The 18,130-nt window shown below is 42.6% G+C and overlaps 1 protein-coding gene across 1 annotated transcript in view; it reads left to right on the top strand.

Annotated features, from left to right (window-relative positions):
• The first annotated feature begins 1,545 nt into the window (after window positions 1–1,545).
• nup210 (nucleoporin 210) overlaps window positions 1,546–18,130 on the top strand; it is a 32,153-nt gene continuing 15,568 nt past the window's right edge. The window contains exons 1-21 of the mRNA XM_079742147.1: window positions 1,546–2,131; window positions 2,451–2,590; window positions 3,065–3,196; window positions 3,894–3,990; window positions 4,224–4,374; window positions 4,940–5,072; window positions 6,612–6,770; window positions 10,592–10,660; window positions 10,777–10,883; window positions 11,216–11,356; window positions 11,471–11,608; window positions 11,882–12,037; window positions 12,444–12,654; window positions 13,130–13,275; window positions 14,351–14,569; window positions 15,460–15,633; window positions 15,869–16,061; window positions 16,275–16,381; window positions 16,998–17,102; window positions 17,710–17,811; window positions 17,904–18,032. Of these exons, the coding sequence (XP_079598273.1) occupies window positions 1,968–2,131; window positions 2,451–2,590; window positions 3,065–3,196; window positions 3,894–3,990; window positions 4,224–4,374; window positions 4,940–5,072; window positions 6,612–6,770; window positions 10,592–10,660; window positions 10,777–10,883; window positions 11,216–11,356; window positions 11,471–11,608; window positions 11,882–12,037; window positions 12,444–12,654; window positions 13,130–13,275; window positions 14,351–14,569; window positions 15,460–15,633; window positions 15,869–16,061; window positions 16,275–16,381; window positions 16,998–17,102; window positions 17,710–17,811; window positions 17,904–18,032 (2,973 nt within the window). The 5' untranslated portion in view covers window positions 1,546–1,967. The remainder of the gene's footprint in view (window positions 2,132–2,450; window positions 2,591–3,064; window positions 3,197–3,893; window positions 3,991–4,223; window positions 4,375–4,939; window positions 5,073–6,611; window positions 6,771–10,591; window positions 10,661–10,776; window positions 10,884–11,215; window positions 11,357–11,470; window positions 11,609–11,881; window positions 12,038–12,443; window positions 12,655–13,129; window positions 13,276–14,350; window positions 14,570–15,459; window positions 15,634–15,868; window positions 16,062–16,274; window positions 16,382–16,997; window positions 17,103–17,709; window positions 17,812–17,903; window positions 18,033–18,130) is intronic.

Genomic DNA, 18,130 nt, shown 5'->3' on the forward strand with positions numbered 1-18,130 from the left:
TAAAGGTTTTAAAGTTTCAGGTTTAATGTATTTTGAAAAACACAGGAACCATCTTTAATGCAGGCATGTGAGCTGTGATCCTAACACAATCTTGAAATTCAACATAACAATTTTATTGATTTTTAATAGCTTGAGTGTTTGTGTTGCAAGGCCAGGACTTCGTAAACGACCATGAGCATTGGTGAAGCGCAACTGTAAAAGGAAAGAGAAAGTAGAAAAAATACTTTCCATTCCTTTTAGAAGTTCCTTTTCATTCTTGGAACTGATTCATGGCTCCTGTGAACACTGCCAGGAATATGCTAAGAAAATCACTGAGGGACCCATCCAGAAATTACTCTACATAGCAGGATTTTGCTTTTGGAAGGAATTCTCTAGCCATTGCACAAATTGTCAGCATTTTAGAGTGGTTTCCCATGGGAGCTACTTACAGGCAAAGCTAGCTATTCACGATTGTTTTTCTGTTGAGCACACATTCGGCCCATCAGTTTTTCCAGCTACAGTACAGTGCCCACACAAACAACTGTACATGGACACAATTAAGGGTGGAAACCCACACAATCCTGCTACTCAGAAAACAATGAGCCGCACTCATATTCGAGCAAGGTTCTTTATATCTAAAATCTCACCATACTAAAGCCAATGTAAATTGCCATGGAATGAAAATATCAAAAAAGTTTATCTTTGGACACAAATGATGTGTTTGTGAATGAAATAGGACCTTTGGCTTAGTAAAATATTTATTCAAAATATAACCCTGCAGTGAGGCATGTCGTTTTTCTTAATAAAAAGAAAATAATTAAAAAACAGCAATATGTGAAATGTTTTCTAAATTTTCTAAATCAGAATGGTATAAAGTTAAGGAGACAGGCTTGCAGCTTATATTTAACATATGCTTATGTATATTTAAATGATTGCAAGAGTACAACACAGCTGTCCCACCTTTCCTTTTCTCCAATTTGGTTTATTATTTGTTATGGCTGTTAAACTCATTCTTAAATTTGTATTTATTGCTCTGGCCTTGATTGATGGCCTCAAATTGTACAACTAATCAACATTTCGAATAGAAATAGATGATATAAAAGTAGTTTTCAGTGACACCTAGAGGGGAAAATTTGTATAGAATCTGAAGATGTTTTTATTATCTAATTGGAAAAGGTTCCGTGGGTAGTCCATAGGTAAAAAACACAATTGAGAACCGACCATATCATATCGTTTAACATACACTATTACACTAATTATCACTTTTGATCCAACAAATATTGCTTTCCAGTTATCCATATTCGTCCCAGTATAACACCACAGTGTTTGCCTCAAGGCTAATAAAATACTGTACATGGATAGGATAATGTGGTTTCTACACTATTCTATTCTACAGTAGTCTATTTCATTATTGCAGATAGAATGGCACATTAGCACCTGGCTATATAAAATAAGAGTCACCTGTTCCTTTAAGAAAAAGCGTCAAACCCGGTGTCCTCGCCTGCTGTACTGACGTATGCTCGGTCCCAGCATGCACAGCGCACATTGGAACTCCTACAATTGATAATGGCGGGTATTACTTCAAACGTGCATCATTTTAGGAGATATAGCTAATATTGTGTATGGAAATTAAGACACGAAAATTAAAATACAATTCAATGGCATGATTTCGCCAGCATTATTGAAGAGACTCAAAGCGGCGACGGAAGCAAAGAAAACGTTACATGTGATGGGCTTGCTCTCGGGTTCTGTAATGAACTGAAACTAACTATCATGACAACGTGTGTTCGCCTCCAGCAATTGTGGCGTTAAGAGAGCCGTCCTGTAGACGCCTACTTTAAAGACTGAGCTCCCTGTTTGAAAACATACCTGATGGGTACTTAAAGTAGGAAGTTTGGTAGAAGACAGTCCACACTGGTTAGTAAGTGCCCGATTGGGACCCTGCTGCATGTGGTTGACTGTCAAGTGTTGTGTTGTCCGAAGCAACCATGGCTAACCCTTCCTTAAAGTCGTCAGTGTTTTTCAGCGTATTACTTTCAGTTATTTATGTCATTTGTGCCTCGAAATTAAATATTCCCAAAGTATTGTTGCCGCTTGCCCGAAGTACCAGAATAAACTTCACATTAGAAGCAACGCAAGGTTGCTACAGATGGTGAGTAGGAAGCACATGAACAAAGCCTGAACATGCAGAAACTCACACGTACAGGAAGTTACACATCTCGAATAACGTTAATATTGACCGCACATGTTATATTAATTCTTTCTTAAACAATTATCATGTTTTGAGCTTATTGTCTTCCAAAAAACTGGGCACGTGAATACATCCTTCTGTCAATTCAAGTTATCTTTGTCTTGATTTACCAGCCTTCACCTTTATTTCATTTAACTTGAATGCAATGGGAATTTCACATGAATATGTTAGCCAAAGCAAACATAGCAGCCAACTAGTATTTGTGGCAATTCTATTCTAGGTCCTCCACTAGACCAGAGGTGGCAAGCATTAAGGCGATCAATGGTGACAGCAGCAGAGATTGTTCCCGGAGTGCAGTGCTCCAGGCCTTCTCCACTCAGCCTTCCAGACTGACCAGCATAATACTTGCCGAGGATGTTGGTAAATAAAGAGAATGTGTACATATATGAAGTGATCTAAAGGAAATCAATTTATTTCATTTGAAAAAGTAATACTATTGAGTAACTAACAAAAGCTTATTTCTTAATAGAGATGTGTTGAAACTTGTTGAAATCATACATAGTTCCCTTAATGTTTCTGTGATTGTGAAGTACCGTAAATATTGTCAACTATTGGCAATGTTTAGCTTGTTTTGTCAAAATAGCCTCAGCTCTCTATGTTGTTGCCTGGTGATCATAAAACACAAATGTCATCTTGGATACTTCTCAATTATTCCTCTCAAATAATTCAAAAACATTAAAAACAGAATAAAGCATGTACTCTTTATCAAACGAAAGCTAACAGGGCTTTTAGAACGAGCTTAAACCCTTGTAATTACCGTCCTTTATATCATGTAAGTGTTAACATTAGTAAATCGTTATACAGCATGCCTCTTATCTGTGCTCTCTTTGACAGTGACCGGGCAGGTATTGCGCTGTGATGCGATCGTGGACATCATCAGTGAGATCAAGATCTCGTCGACCACCAGAGAACTGCACCTGGAGGACTCGCCGCTGGAGCTGAAGATCCACGCGCGTGACTCTGAGGGTATGGTGTCAACACCTCACTCGTTTGATCGTTGAGTTGAATTGAATTGTATGGCTCAAAGAGAGACGTTTGCCGTCTAACGGTTTCTTCGCACTCTTAACAGCAGCGCCTAAAGATACAATAGTAGCACTCCTCTGATTTGTCATGTTTTCTTAGCCCGCCAGAGACTTTGCTACACGATGAGTGAGGCCTGCCTTTAGCAGGTTTTTTATCGCTCCCTCCGGAGGTGCTGGAGTGGTTCATCCTGTTCCTGTTTTTTCTGCACAAAGCTGCAGTGCATTCTCTGGGGTCCAAAAAGCCGTTAACCAGTTATTTTTATGACTCCAGGGCTTGCATTTTCTGATTTGATTGATTTGGCTACTGAGTACTCTCAAGATTAACAGTTTAGCATGGTGAGGTAGAGGGAATGAACAAATGATGGCAATCAGTTTTTGGTTTCTTTGGGTTTCCTTGGAATCAGAATACTAAGGAGAGCCTCATATTAAGCTACATGGGATCTTCAGTAATAAGTATATTTATCATCATGTACATTATCAGATATCAGTTTAGATATCAGTTGAGGTAAAGGCTAAAGTACATAACATGTTTCCCTAGGTTTGATGCTGCATGTTTTTTATCCTCTAATGTCCATCTTTTTTAATGTCTTCATTTGAGCAACATTGTACTAATTGCAACCCCTGTACTTATTTGCATTTAGGGAACACTTTCAGCACTCTTGCAGGGCTTGTGTTTGACTGGACAATAGTCAAAGATGCAGACGTGGATGGTTACTCTGACTCTTACAACTCCTTGCGGTAAGAAGTGTTCATATTTCAGCCCAATGTCCTATTAGTTCATCATCTCCAAAGCACAATGTCGAAGATGAATGAATTTTGCCATCCTAATGTTGGTTTATGCTCAATGTTTCCCCTCCTTTTATGTCCAGTGGGGAATTACTCTAGCTGTCTGTTTCATCCTTAGCAGACCGAATTGAGTGCCCACTCCCATTTCCTTATTTTTCTTTCATCTTTCCTGTTTCCTTCCCAAGGGTCCTTAAATTCTCAGAGTCCACGTACACACCCCCAGGGTACATCACTGAGATGGAGCGCGCCGGGAAACAGGGAGACATTATTTTGGTGTCTGGACTGAAAACCGGGCACGCCAAATTAAAAGCCAAGATTCAAGAGTCTCTCTACAAGGTAAGCTGATGAAGCTGATGAATAAAATATATTCCTTTACTTTGAAAATCTGACAACTCACAAGAGGGCCCTTGGATACTCCACAGGAATTGGTATTTATTGTCTATTTTTAGTAAGGCTTAAGCTGGGATGGAACTGTGCCGGCTCTGTAGTAATTGCCAGCCCCCTGGTATGTGGATGTCAATGAGCTGTTCACTGACCACAGTGGGGTTGTCTTAGCTTTCGGCACATGTCTGCTCCGAGCAGTGTCGGCTTGTCTCCATGTTACTGGTCTCAAGGGAAAACATTCCCAGAAGACCAACTTTCACTTGAATAACGACAGTTTGGCTATCTTATTAAAGATAAGATGGCCAAACCTTCGTTATTCAAGTGGAAAATGTCCACGACATCTTCTAATATAAGGTGTATAAGGCCATAAACACATTCCATTTTTGATTAAATGGAAGATGGAAAGTTATTAAAGAGGAGGAGGTTTTTCTTTTGTTGTTGAATGAGTAACAACTAGAAGGAAGGGTCTTTGTCAACGTTGTGTTTCAGTTCTGTTGCCATGGTATCCGTGCTACAGGATGTGGGTGCTGCAGAGGTGAAACTGCTGATACTAGAGAACATCCTGCTGAGTCCTGCACATGATGTCTACCTGCTGGCAGGCACCTCCATCAAGTACAAGGTCCAGAAGATCCGGCAGGGCAAAATCACAGGTCCGACACCACTCTGGGCCAGATAACAGGCCCTCATTTAATCTAAAGGAAGCCCCATCCCCTTGTTGGGTTGCGGGGACCCTCTGTTTACTTCCTGTATTGCGTGGTTGATAAGCAGTTTGTGGTTAGTTAGTTATTCTGGGTTGTCGGTTATGTCTATGTGCCAGTTAGGATTTCCGCAGGAAGTTGATCATCGTAAAAAATGGTGTCATCCCGTAAAAAACAATTATAAAATGTATGAATTAGTGATAAGGCAATGCATTTTTAATATGCAGAACATTTTTGGATTACATTTTTTCAATTAAAAAAAGAAAAGAAAATTCTTTGCCGACACCAACTTTTGAATGATGATATTATAATTACTGCAGCTTCATTCATATATCCGCCCATTGATATGAGCTGAATATATATATATATATATATATATATATATATATATATATATATATATATACAAACTCTGCAATTCAAGCAGCCTTTGTAGTAGGGATGGGTCAGAATATTCGATTATTCGATTATCCGTCCATTAATTCTTCGTTCCAAGAATTAAGACGGCACTAATGTTGGTTCTGTAGCACTATTCGTTTTTTTTATTTTTATTAATCATGTTCAGAAAAACAATATACACAATATTGCTTGTAAGGGATACATCTCGAAGGGCATTATCCCGCTTTTACCATGGTCACTTGCCAAAGAAAATAAATTAAGACCATTCATTTATATTTTCATGCGTTTTACACTCCAACTATAACGTTTTTCACAAGCCATAACTTTGTTTCCCTGGTAGCGCCTGAGGGTTTGACTAATACCTGGAACAATCATTACCCTCCCGTAAGGTTCTTATGTAACGGAAACATTGTTGACTCCTCCAGTAAATAGGACGGACCTTAGCTACGACTTGGCAACGGGAGGTATTCTAGTCCGCTCAGCTATGAGCCAGACAGCTAACGTTATGCATTGTACATATTTATAATTCGAAATTCGTCCCAGCCTTTATACCACAGATACTCTAGGCTCTATAGCATATGACTGCGTTGTCTGATTACAGTTGAATTCATTTTTCACGATTGACCAGCTCTCGTTTTGAAGACCGAATCACCGCGCCATTCGTTTCAATGGGAATCATGACGGTCTATACTTTCAACATAAAGTGTACATTTTTATAATTTCAAATTCGTCCCAGCCTTTATACCACAGATATTATAGGGTTTATAGCATATAACCGCGTTTTCTGATTAGTTTAATGCATTTTTCACTATTTACCAGCTCTCGTTTTGAAGGCTGAACAGACAATTTGACTGGAACTGCTTAACAGGTAGTTTTTTTTTTTGCGTTTAAGATATTAATTTCTTGCCGATGATCCATGGCAGCCCTTGTGAATGTCGGCACACATCGAATAATCGATTATTCGTTCATACCACCCACCGATTTTTCGACCATGAAAGTTATTCACATCCCTACTTTGTAGGGCTGGAAGTGTCATCTTAAAGTCCGGTCTGTGTTTCTAACTTTACGTTGACCGATCTGCCACTCCTGCAGAGCTGTCCATGCCCTGTGATCAGTACGAACTCCACCTGCAGAACAGCGTGGTTGGGGGGGACGGGACCCCAGAGCTATCTGTGGCCAGCCTGGACCCGACCAGCTCCACGGTCACCGGCCTCCATCTCGGACATGTCAACGTGGTCCTCGATCACAAGAGTATCCTTCTGGAGAATGCTGTTCATCACAGTTGGTCGCCTGCAAGGCCCATCTAAACATCATCTTACTACTATATAATAGCAGGCCTGTCACACAGCTTACTCAAGTTGGTCAGTGCGCATGTGCCAAGCAGCCTGCAGCTCACACACACACAGCATGCACGCACATACACACTGCATTCACACACACGCGCATGAACACACATGCACGCGCTGATGCAGACGTTTCAAGAAAAAGGCAGCGCAGGACACCGCATACAGAAACTACACACATGCACACACACACACACACACACAGGCACGCTCGCGCGCATTGAAAGACAACGGAAATATCGATCCTGCATCCTTCAATGTCTTGCGATATTGATATTGACAATTTCTCACCTCGACAAGTAACGGCAGGTCGTTAATTTTGTCATATAAAAACCGTTAAATTCAAATATTGCGCCGACCGGCATATCAACACAAGTCACGTGATCTTAAAAAGACAGCGTCCCTATAGCACAGAACGAAAACATGTCAACAACACAGTATGGTGAATTATGTCTATAGAGTCCACCACAAGACAACACTTTGTTGCTCATATGTAATATAACTCTCCTCCTTGAGCCTCCCGAAATGTCTTGACACTTTGTTGCTCAAACTTGATATCACTCTCTAGGGCTGGGCGATATTGCAAAAATTATTATCACGATTCTTTTTTCGATATCGATATTAATCACGATATATAATTTGAAACTGCTGAAGCCTGAAGAAACCAGAGTGTTCATTAGTTAAACCATACACTTTTGTTTATTACCATATTTGTGATAAGGGAGCTTTTAATCACGTTTAAATATAAACATTTCACTTCAAATATTAACATTTATCTGCCCTCAAGGGAACAATATAAGGTAGCTTGCCTTGTAACCTATTAAAAATAATGTATATAAAAATAAAAGCTCTGACTTCTTTCACATTAAACTCCTTTAGCAGGGCTTCAGAAAACATCTTAAATCTTGTAGAGGCACAACCAATACATAAAAAGTAAAAAAGTGGATGAACAAAGGCCCTGGCACATAAACTGAACTTTAATATATAAAATATGAACTACATAGTGCTTACGTAAGTGCAAAATGTAAACATTGTAAAACCAGATATTATGCTACATAAAATAATGTGTTTTAAACTAAAAGATCTGTGAGTGACTATCACATCAAACTCCTTTGGCAGGGAGGCAACAATCTCAAATGTTTGTAGAGGTTTATTTCTGCTGTTAGGTAAATCCATATCGGAACTTTTTTTTTATATCGAGCATTTATGTCTAATGCTTATCATCGTAATTGACGTGAGTTTTATTGCGATTAATAATCGTAATCGAATTATTGCCCAGCCCTATCACTCTCCTCCTTGAGCCTCCCGAAATGTCTTCCGATATTGATATCCCCCTCCCCCCTGCGGACTGCTTTAGTTTTTTTTTTTTCTTATGATTGCGTGTATGCTATGTGTGACTGTAGGCTACTGCTGCCTGTCCTGGCCAGGACACTTGAAGAGATGTTTAATCTCAATGATGGTTTTTTTTTTTCAACTAACCAATAGTAGTTGCCATGCATTTTAAAATGATGCACTTTTCAGCCCTGAATAACAGTAAAAGCTATTTAATAATTGATTTGCATGAATAGTATACTATACTTTCCATTGAACTATTAAGCTTGTTACCCATAAATTGACTCATTCTATAATGTAATCAAATGCTCACACACTAGCTGCTTTCAGACACATATGTAAGTCCTGATATTCTGCTGATGGGCCGTATGCAGTGTTTGTAATAATGCCGTTTAAAAGAACGGCATTAGGTAACGCTGTTATTTTTTCAGTTATGGGGTTATCTAACTAATTACTGTTTCCATCGTTACAACGCCGTTACCGTTACTGTACGTTAAATGCAGTGCGTTACTATGAATTGATTGAATAAACTGAGTAATCCGAATTCACCCCTGGCTCCAAACACAAACTGCTAGTGAGGAGACCGGGTGGGTTAACAACGAGATAAGCGATTATGATTGGCTAAGGCAGATTCATGTTTCATGGTAGCCAATCGGAGCCAGTGTTTTTAGACACAAGCCAGGACACGCGCGCCACACACACACGCACACACCAAACAGATTCGATGAAGCAGCAGAAATGGTGAATCCGGAGCAATCCAATGAAAAGTTGGCATTTTCTGTAGTATTCGGCAGATGTTCCACAGCCTTTGCAACTAAGCAAATTAAAATTCGGTTGGAAGTATATCAGGGCCTTGAATGGGCAGTTCAACCATTTAACACATTAAGGCCGAGTGAAAACTGCTCAGAAAAATCCAAATTCTTTGACATATAGCAACTTTCTTTTTTTACAGGAACGCAAATAGTTGCTTTCCCTTGTAACTAGTTACTTTTATTATAGAGTAATTCAGTTACTAACTCAGTTACTTTTTGGAACAAGTAGTGAGTAACTATAACTAATTACTTTTTTAAAGTAACGTTCCCAACACTGGCCGTATGTTTGACATTTGTACCCTGAAAATCTCCTGAATACTACTACCCCTGAGGTAGTTTTTTCTTACCTATTATGTAAAGTGAATGAGGAGCAGAAAGTCAGTATTTCTCACACCACTTCAGTAGGCATGTTGATGACGCTTCTGCATGTCATTGAGTGGCCCCCTAAATGATAATCAGCCTATTGCCTTTTGTTCGCTGAATGGTTGAAAAATATTTACATTTTGGCACTTCTTTTAGGAGTCATTTGTGGTTAACGCCAAAACATGGGTCTTATCATAACCCTAAAAGAACATATCATACAGTAAATTACAATAAATTAGTTCACAGCTGCACGTGTATAGTAAATGTTTTTTTTATAATTATTACTGACAACAGTCAGCTGAACATTAGGGTCCCGTCCTTCCGCTCTCTATTTTCTCAGTTAAACACAGAAATCAACTACATTTGTCCAAGTTTTAGTTATACGTGAATTGTAGCAAAAAAATACGCTCTTTCTCCGGTCAAATCTTTCATCAATCGATGCTTCGGATTTTGTGAATGCAACGGAATATATGATGCATCATTTTAGCAACATTTAAGATGATCGTGATCTGCCCGTTCTGCCTCCATTTAGTCTATGGTCTTAGACCATAGACTAAATGCCTCTTATCCCGCCTCTTGCGAACTTAAACCCTACGTCATATCCCGCCCCCTGCAAGCCGACCCCCCCTAATGTCTTAACGACATCGATGTCCGCATATAAAGCATCAAGTGTAAATCACACTCAAGGTAGAATCTCCTGAAATACAAAGGCGGCAAAATTGGGTGAAAATGCCTTATAAATAGAAAATGATTATGCTTGCTTCATAACATATTGAGGAATTTATTATGCTTTCTACATTACATAATAGGTGAACCAAAGTGTTATACGTTGTAACATTATAGGCAAAATGTTATTATATTATGCGCTCAGAAATTTGTTATGTTATCGACTGGGGTTTCCACATTATTGCTATGGGTGTAATTACAACCATTTCTCTGGTCTTCTAATACAGCGGCATCCTAATAAAACTGCAATTTGTCGTGTATTTTTCGAGTAGATATAATTGCAACGAATGAACTGCTGTGTGGCTTATTATTAATTATTGCCATTCTCATCTTTTCTTCCCCTCCACAGTGCTCGTCTTTATTGCTAAGCACTGTCAGCCTGTGATGTAACAGGGCCTTCAGTATTGCAGGAGTCCTTTCTGGATTGTGATTAATGGGTTGTTGTGTCTGGGGAAAGTGTTGCTAGCTTGGCTTTTCCCTAACCAAAACTGTTTAGGTCTTCGCATGCAAGGAGTGGCCCGCCTGCCCAACAGCACCCTCTACGTCGTTGAACCCGGCTACTTAGGTTTGTTTTATTGCCTCGAACCCTCTTCATTGGTCCAGAGAATAGAGACATATTGTAGGCCTGTACTGTTTTGATTAGTTTCTGTTTTCTCTCAATTTCTTTATTTCCCCTTGTAGGTTTTAAGATTCATCCAGGGGACAGTTGGGTTCTGGAAACAGGCAGGGTGTATGATATTGTTGTTGAAGTATACGACAAGTCTGGGAATAAGATCTACCTCTCTGATGTAAGTATGTCCCACATCCCGTCTGTTACTATTGTGTGCAGCGTGCCTAATTTCCATGCGCTCTGAATATCTGGGTATGAATGTGCATTTGAACGTGCAGTTAATGCATTATCCTAAAACATTGTCATCTTCTGCAAAAATATCTGATGCATATTCTAGTATAGTCTTAAATTAATGAAAAATATATGAATTAATGGACTAACGACTTTGCCCAGTCTTTGACGACGTTGTTATCAAGGTTTAGCGGCTTACGGCTCCGTCTTCAGCAAAATAATTCTGGAAAGATGTAAGCCTTTATATTTTATTCCTTGTGCATTTGTCGGTTTGTGCAGAATGTTCGCATTGAAACTGTATTTCCTGGGGAGTACTTTGAAGTTCTGGAGTCTTCCCTAAATGGATCGTACCACCGCATCAAAGCACAGAGAGATGGCCAAACCCTCATAGATGCTACGCTCCGCTCCGTTGTGGATCAAGTGAGTTTGATTATTTATATATTTTTAAATATAAACTTTCCTTCACCATTAAAAAAAAAAAAAGACAGGCTGATTTGAGTGCTGCATTTGTGTTGTGTTCTCCCTTTCTTTCAGAGTGGAGGGGTTCATGCACTTGTCAACCCAGTACACAATGAACAGGATGTTGAAATCTATAATCCCATAGTTCTCAGTCCCAGAATTCTGACGTTTCCATGGCAGCCTAAGGTCGGCTCATACCAGTATACAATACAGGTAATCAGCCTAATGCGCCGTGTTGCTGTGTGACAAAATAATCTCCCTGCTGTGAGTTGTGGAGGTGTTTAGGGAAACATGATTTTGCAAGCAAGCTGAAAAATAATGATTATAACAATTGCTATTACCTCATCCCAATCAACTCTACCATTTCTGTACCTCGAATTGAAAAAGGACATTGACTTCAATAGCTAGGCATGATGCGAACACTTGTGGTAATTGTTCCCTACGACATGGCAGTAAACATGGTCTCCAATCCTACATTTGTTCAAGGCTGCGGGTGGCAGCGGCAATTTCAGCTGGTCCTCATCCAACACAGCTGTTGCCACAGTGACGGTTAAAGGGGTGATGACGACCGTCAGCGACATCGGCGTCAGCGCGGTATACGCTCACGACATGCGCAACCACCTGCACTACGGTCAGATGAAGGTGAGCTCCGATCGGATACGGTCGAACGTATGATGGTAATGGGTGAAAGGCGGAGAGCAGCGACAGACCTTCCTTTGTTTTCTATACCGATAATGGGACTGATGTTAGCTGTACTCACTGGCCGCTGCACTGTGGGGCCAATTGCACAATATAGAACACATTCATTCTCTAACTTTTCTAAGCACTGCAGGCACTTTTATCCCCCAGTGTGTTGCACTGAACTCAGACACGGCTCGCTTAGGAGCAGGTTGGGGTTTTGCCGACTGAAAGGCCGCGGACATCGGGGTTCCAAATTGCATGAACAAATCAACACTATTGGGGTGTAGCATTGTTTATCGTTGACTTGCTTGTGACATCGCCGTTTCCTCCCCCCTCCACGCCCCTTTGTCCCCATGTCTTCCTCCAGGTGTATGTGGTGGAGCCCGTGGCCATGGATTTCTCCCCGTGTTCGGTGGAGGCCAGGGTGGGCAACGTGCTGGAGCTGCCCCTGCGGATCTTCGGCCTGCTGGGCGAGGGGGGCGAGGTGGTCTCGGGGGAGAGGGTCATGCTGAGCGACTGCTCGCACTTTGACCTGCAGGTGGAGGACGAGAACCACGGCGTCTTTGAGTTGCTGGAGGGTGAGCCTCCAGACGGATGGATGAGCATACCGTGTATACCAATCATGTTGTATATTCAGAATAAGAGTACACTGTACCCTTTGCACAAAATGGGAACAACAAAATATATAATATCATAATACTTTCCCAAGGCAATCCACTGATCGATTTTTCTGTCTCCATTTGGAAAGGATACGTTTTTTGTGTTGTTGTCCTCGGAAATGTTTCAATAGAAATGACCTTTGAGGTTGATTCAAGGACTGAAGTATAGTCAATCCCCCCAGCCGTTTTCCCTGCAGCAATGGAGCTGCAGGGAAACGATCCTTGTAAGCAATAGACAAAAAGACGCAAGCTCGCCCCCCCCTTGACGTGACCACGCGGCGACAACGTTGCAGTGATATAGCACTTTTCACTGCCTATCATTGCTTGTCTTTCCCCTTGTCTTCCCCCCCCTCACTCCTGTTCAAACCTGTCCTCCGCTCCGTTGCGGCTGCAGGCCGGCTGGCTCCGGGCCAGGGCCACTGCAGTGGGGTGAGGATGAAGGGCCTGGCCGCGGGCTACACCGTCCTGACCGTCAGCTACACCCACGGCAACGTCCATCTCAGCGCCAAGATCACGGTCGCTGCCTATCTGCCGCTCAGAGTGAGTCCCCCGCCTCACTCCACTCCACCGCCTCCTATAGAGCGATGCACTGATGTCGTTTTCCTTTGCCATCTATAACGAGTAGACGTACATTGGAATGGTTGATCCTTCTCTTCTCCACTGTTTCTTATCCTGGTTTAATAACAATAGTGAAATCAAAATATATGATCCGCAAAAATATACAGGCAAATAAAGAATATAAGTTTTTGAATTTACATGTGTTATATTTTTTCATAAAGGTTTTATATTGTTGCATGGCCAATTGTACGTGGATATTTCTCTAAGAGCTCATTTCAGAGTTTTCTTTATAATCCATCTGCTGGTTTTTCCTGAGGGCCGTGGGGGAGTTAATTAATGTGATACCTTGACATTCAGTTTTTGAATGGGTAGGCCACTGCAGGGTGTAATATTTACAAATGGCTTGTGCAGTCTGTTGGTATCTTCATCCATTGGGTTTTCTCACTTTGGCTCCAAGCAGCAATTAGTCCTTCACTCACACACACACACACACACACACACAGACACACACACACACACACACACACACACACACACACACACACACACACACACACACACACACACACACACACACACAGCCCCTTTAGTCCAGGCATAGCGCAGCAATAATATCCTCCTTTGCAATTCAGTTTTAATTATGAATATGCATCACACTTTCCCCAGATTTTGTCTGGTTTGGTTAAACTGAACATTTATATAATAAAGAGTTATTATGGCGTTAGGTGATGCAATCACACTTCACTGTTCTTTTTTTAAATTGTTCCCCAGATGGTTGTGCTTAAAGTAAAGTGTTCCATTTTGTTGTGTTATCACTTTTTGTTGTTATTTTTGACTGTTCTTCTTCGTTTGGAGACATCTGCAGCGTTCCTTAATAAAACAACCACTTGCTTTTGCTTTGTTCCACCTACTCTACCATCGGCAGCCTCATCGTGACCCAAATCCCAATGCCTGGACAGAGTCTACCTCTGCTCAAATGTTCCCCAGTCGTGGCCTCTTTGAAATCCTCTCTTTCTCTTCAATCTCTCAAAGTGCTAATTGTCCTGGGCTTTGACAGGCGGTTGACCCCGTGTCGCTGGCCCTGGTGACCCTGGGCTCGTCCAAAGACATGCGCTTCGACGGCGGGCCCAAACCCTGGATCCTGGAGCCCTCCAAGTTCTTCCGCAACTTGAGAGCGGAGGACGACGACAGCGTGAGCCTGTCTGTGGCCGGACCCCCGTCCCACAACCACAACCCCCACTGGGTCAGGGCTACCTGCAGGGCCCTGGGGGAGCAGGTGAGATCCACAGTCCTCCACGTTACCTCTTCAGATTAGCTTCCATTTGGCCAAATAGTGTGAGCTAAACGTGTTATATTTTGAGACGGAATCGCTTCTAATAATGAATTATAGTGTATATACTGTAAATATATTATAGTGCAACGAAGTGGCTGTTGCATAAACAGGGTTAATCACCCCTAGGTGTGCTGTTATCTAGGTCTGCAAGGTGGGGTACAGTTTTTGTTGATAACGGCCCACCTAGTCGTGGATTGTCCCTAAGTAGGTATTTATTTGGTTTTACGTCCTTAAATTCTAACGTTTCCCAGTATTTGTGTTGATGTCTCAAGTCGGGTAATTTGGTGTGATGTGATCCTCTGCCGGCTCCCTGGGCAGCCGTGCAGAGCCCTCAGAGTGGTTTGCCAGCAGCAGTTCAATACCCAGGGTCACGCTTGAGGCGCTGCGCAGCATAGAGCCGCAAATCTGAAATTACAATCGGAATGCTGTTCTGTTGACTGCAAATGGTAAAGCACGGCTCACACAGAACCGCACGACTCTGGGCTCCCTCCTCTACATTGGTGCTGCATGTTCACGGTTCACAATCTTGTGCTGTGAAAGACAACATGAAATTAACCTATATTTATTTGCTGTTATCGTCGGTTATTCAGCTGTTCAACAAGTTGGCCTGACGACTTGTAGGTTTACCATTTAAAACAATGTTATATAATGTTTCCTGTGGTGAACCAACCTAGGCTTAACATTGAAAACAATGTAATGTTTCCATCTCCCCTAATCTGCAGTGCCTTCACACAAAGCTGGCTACCATGTTTTGTCCCTGTGGTAACACACAATATTAGCATATTCCGACGGTAGGATACTCTCTAATGGACATTTCCCTCCGTTCCTTGAAGGTTTTGGAGCTGTCGGTCGGGAACCAGCCCAGTCTCACCAATCCCTTCCCTGCTGTGGAGCCTGCGGTGGTCAAGTTTGTGTGCGCCCCGCCGTCTCGCCTCACCTTGGTGCCCGTGTACACCAGCGCACAGCTAGACCTCACCTGTCCCCTGCTGCAACAGAACAAACAAGTGGTATGGGTTTGTCTGTTACTGATCTTAACCGTGATTGATCCATATGCCATTTATTTGTGAAAAAAAAAAAAGAAGTGTTCACCTTGCCTGGAGTCGGTCTCCAAGTTATAAAAAAAACTCAAAGGATTGCAATATTTATTAGTTGAGGCAGGGTAAAAAAAATCTGTTATGTCGACATTAGTTAACAAACATATTTATATATTTTTTTTTATTTACCCTACTACTCTATCCTCAGGTGCCTGTCTCAAATTACCACAACCCAGTCCTGGACCTGGCCGCTTTCGACCGCCAGGGAAGGAGGTTTGACAACTTCAGCTCTCTGAGGATAGAGTGGGAGTCTACCAAATTCTCCCTGGCCAGCATCGAACCCAGCATGCCCATGGAGCTGCTGCTGTCTGAGGACGGCCACAGCCAAATGAAGCTTCACGGTAAACCTGGAACATATAGGGTCAATCCCCGGTCTGTCTCCGGTTGGCCGGGCCGTTCAATCTTAGTGGTTTTGCAGTGTGAGGACCATGACAGTCACCCGTGTGATGATATGTACGGAGATTGTGGACAACATAGTCGACTGATTCCCAGTCCTTCTCCTGCTTTTTGCAACCTTATATGAACTCCAGTGTTCTCTGCATCTGTCGTGGTAGGTCGTCAAACGGTGCTGGTCCACCACCAGACTGGGATCGCCGGCATCACCGTCAACGCTCTGGGTTACCAACCACCACACCTAGACGCTGCAAAGGCTCTCAGTCCGGTGAGGAGAAGCAATGCATCTCAAAGGATTTGCTGGGACAAATCAGAGCGTGAACGGAGATCCGGCGTTAGAAAAATCCCCAACTCCCATTAAGAACCATACGATCCTAGATGCTGTCTCAGAAAAGCGGTCGTTCTGCTCAGCTTCACCAGAGCGATAAGCATCGTGTCTCACGAATATCATTATTATTTTCATTTCGGCGGGGAAATGCTGCCCCCACAAGTCGCTTCAGTTCGTGATGGCGAACGCTGGCGTCACCTCACTACTTTCCCTCAGAAAATTCTGACATTGTTCGTTGAACATTGTTTGTTTTCCGTGTACAAAGAAAGTGTTTGGGATGTTCCCCGTGGGGTACGTTTAACGGTGAGATGAGGTGCTGCTGATCGTAATGCAATGCAGCATTTTCAGCGGAGCCCCAAGGTTTTCTGGCTTTCCTGCTGAAGGGGATGTTGATGTTTAACCAGCAGCAGAAATGCATTTATTTATCCCTCTGTTATAAGATGATTGACTGTTCTTTTAATTTCCAAGCGGGTCTGTGTATGTCGGTTTGCATATACTTTTGATCTGTAGCCAAAGGCACCAGCTAAACCTTTCTATCATCTTCTCTTCCCTACAGTATGACCCCTTGACCCCTGTTTCAGCCACACTGGACCTCCTATTGGTTGAAGATGTGACAATTACGCCCAGTGCAGTCACTATATATAACCACCCTGACGTGCGGGTGAGTGCCAGACGTAGGATTAACTTCGTTCATAAGTGTTTTCTTTAGGCCTGGGTAACCCTTTGGTGAGCATTCAGACGCTGTCTAACCTGACATATCCTACTCAAAGCCAAGGCAGGCAATATAGAGAAACCAGCCTGAGTAAACTAGACTTTGAAAGTATCCAACACCCTTCACACCTCCCTCCGCGGCCCCCCCCCCAAAAGCATGTGGATAACTTCACCAATAGGTCTGCCTAGCCTTGTGAAAGACCAGATAAGGTAAATAATCATGAGATTTATAGTCTAAAGACAATTTCAACAAATATGACAAGAAATGCCTCTCAAACAAATTGCCTACCCCAGCTTTAAAGTTAATCTTGCATGAAACATGAGCTGCATGCAGCAGCTATGGGAGTTAGACAGCTGCCAGTTAGCCCTGTAAGAGGATTATTAAGGCTGTTAGTGTGTTCAGCGTTCAGCCCTATGACGTCACCAGTGGCTTCATATTAGTATTATTATTATCACGAGTGAGCTTTCCACTCTTGTGATTGTTTGAGCGGAATGCCCTTGTATCTTTAAGCCTGTCTAATGATGATTGTGTGTGTGTGTGCGTGTGTGTGTCGCAGGCGGACCTGTCCATGCGCGAGGGCTCCGGTCACTTCTTTGTCAACACCAGCCTCAACGGTGTGGCGGAGGTGACGTTCCAAGGCGCGGTGGGAACGGCCCAGGTAGGCAGTCTGACGCACAGAAAACAATGTGACTCTCAGAACGACAGCATTATTCTGGATGATGACCCCACTGTGTGTGTGTATGTGTTCAGGTAGTCCCGGTGAGCGCCGGTACAGTGAAGGTGATGGTGCACGACCTCTGCCTGGCCTTCCCAGCGCCCGCCACGGCCGCTGTGCACGTGTCTGACATCCTGGAGGTGTACGTGCGTGTGGTGGACAAGGTCAGTGTGGTACCAGGGGCCGGTTCCACGGGACTGTCCCCGATATCAGAACCCCTCGAATGCTCGGGCAGGCAGCTACGTCACAAGCTAATTCTCTG

The sequence above is a fragment of the Pollachius pollachius genome (assembly GCF_949987615.1).
Source record: "Pollachius pollachius genome assembly, chromosome: 8".
Taxonomy (NCBI): domain Eukaryota; kingdom Metazoa; phylum Chordata; class Actinopteri; order Gadiformes; family Gadidae; genus Pollachius; species Pollachius pollachius.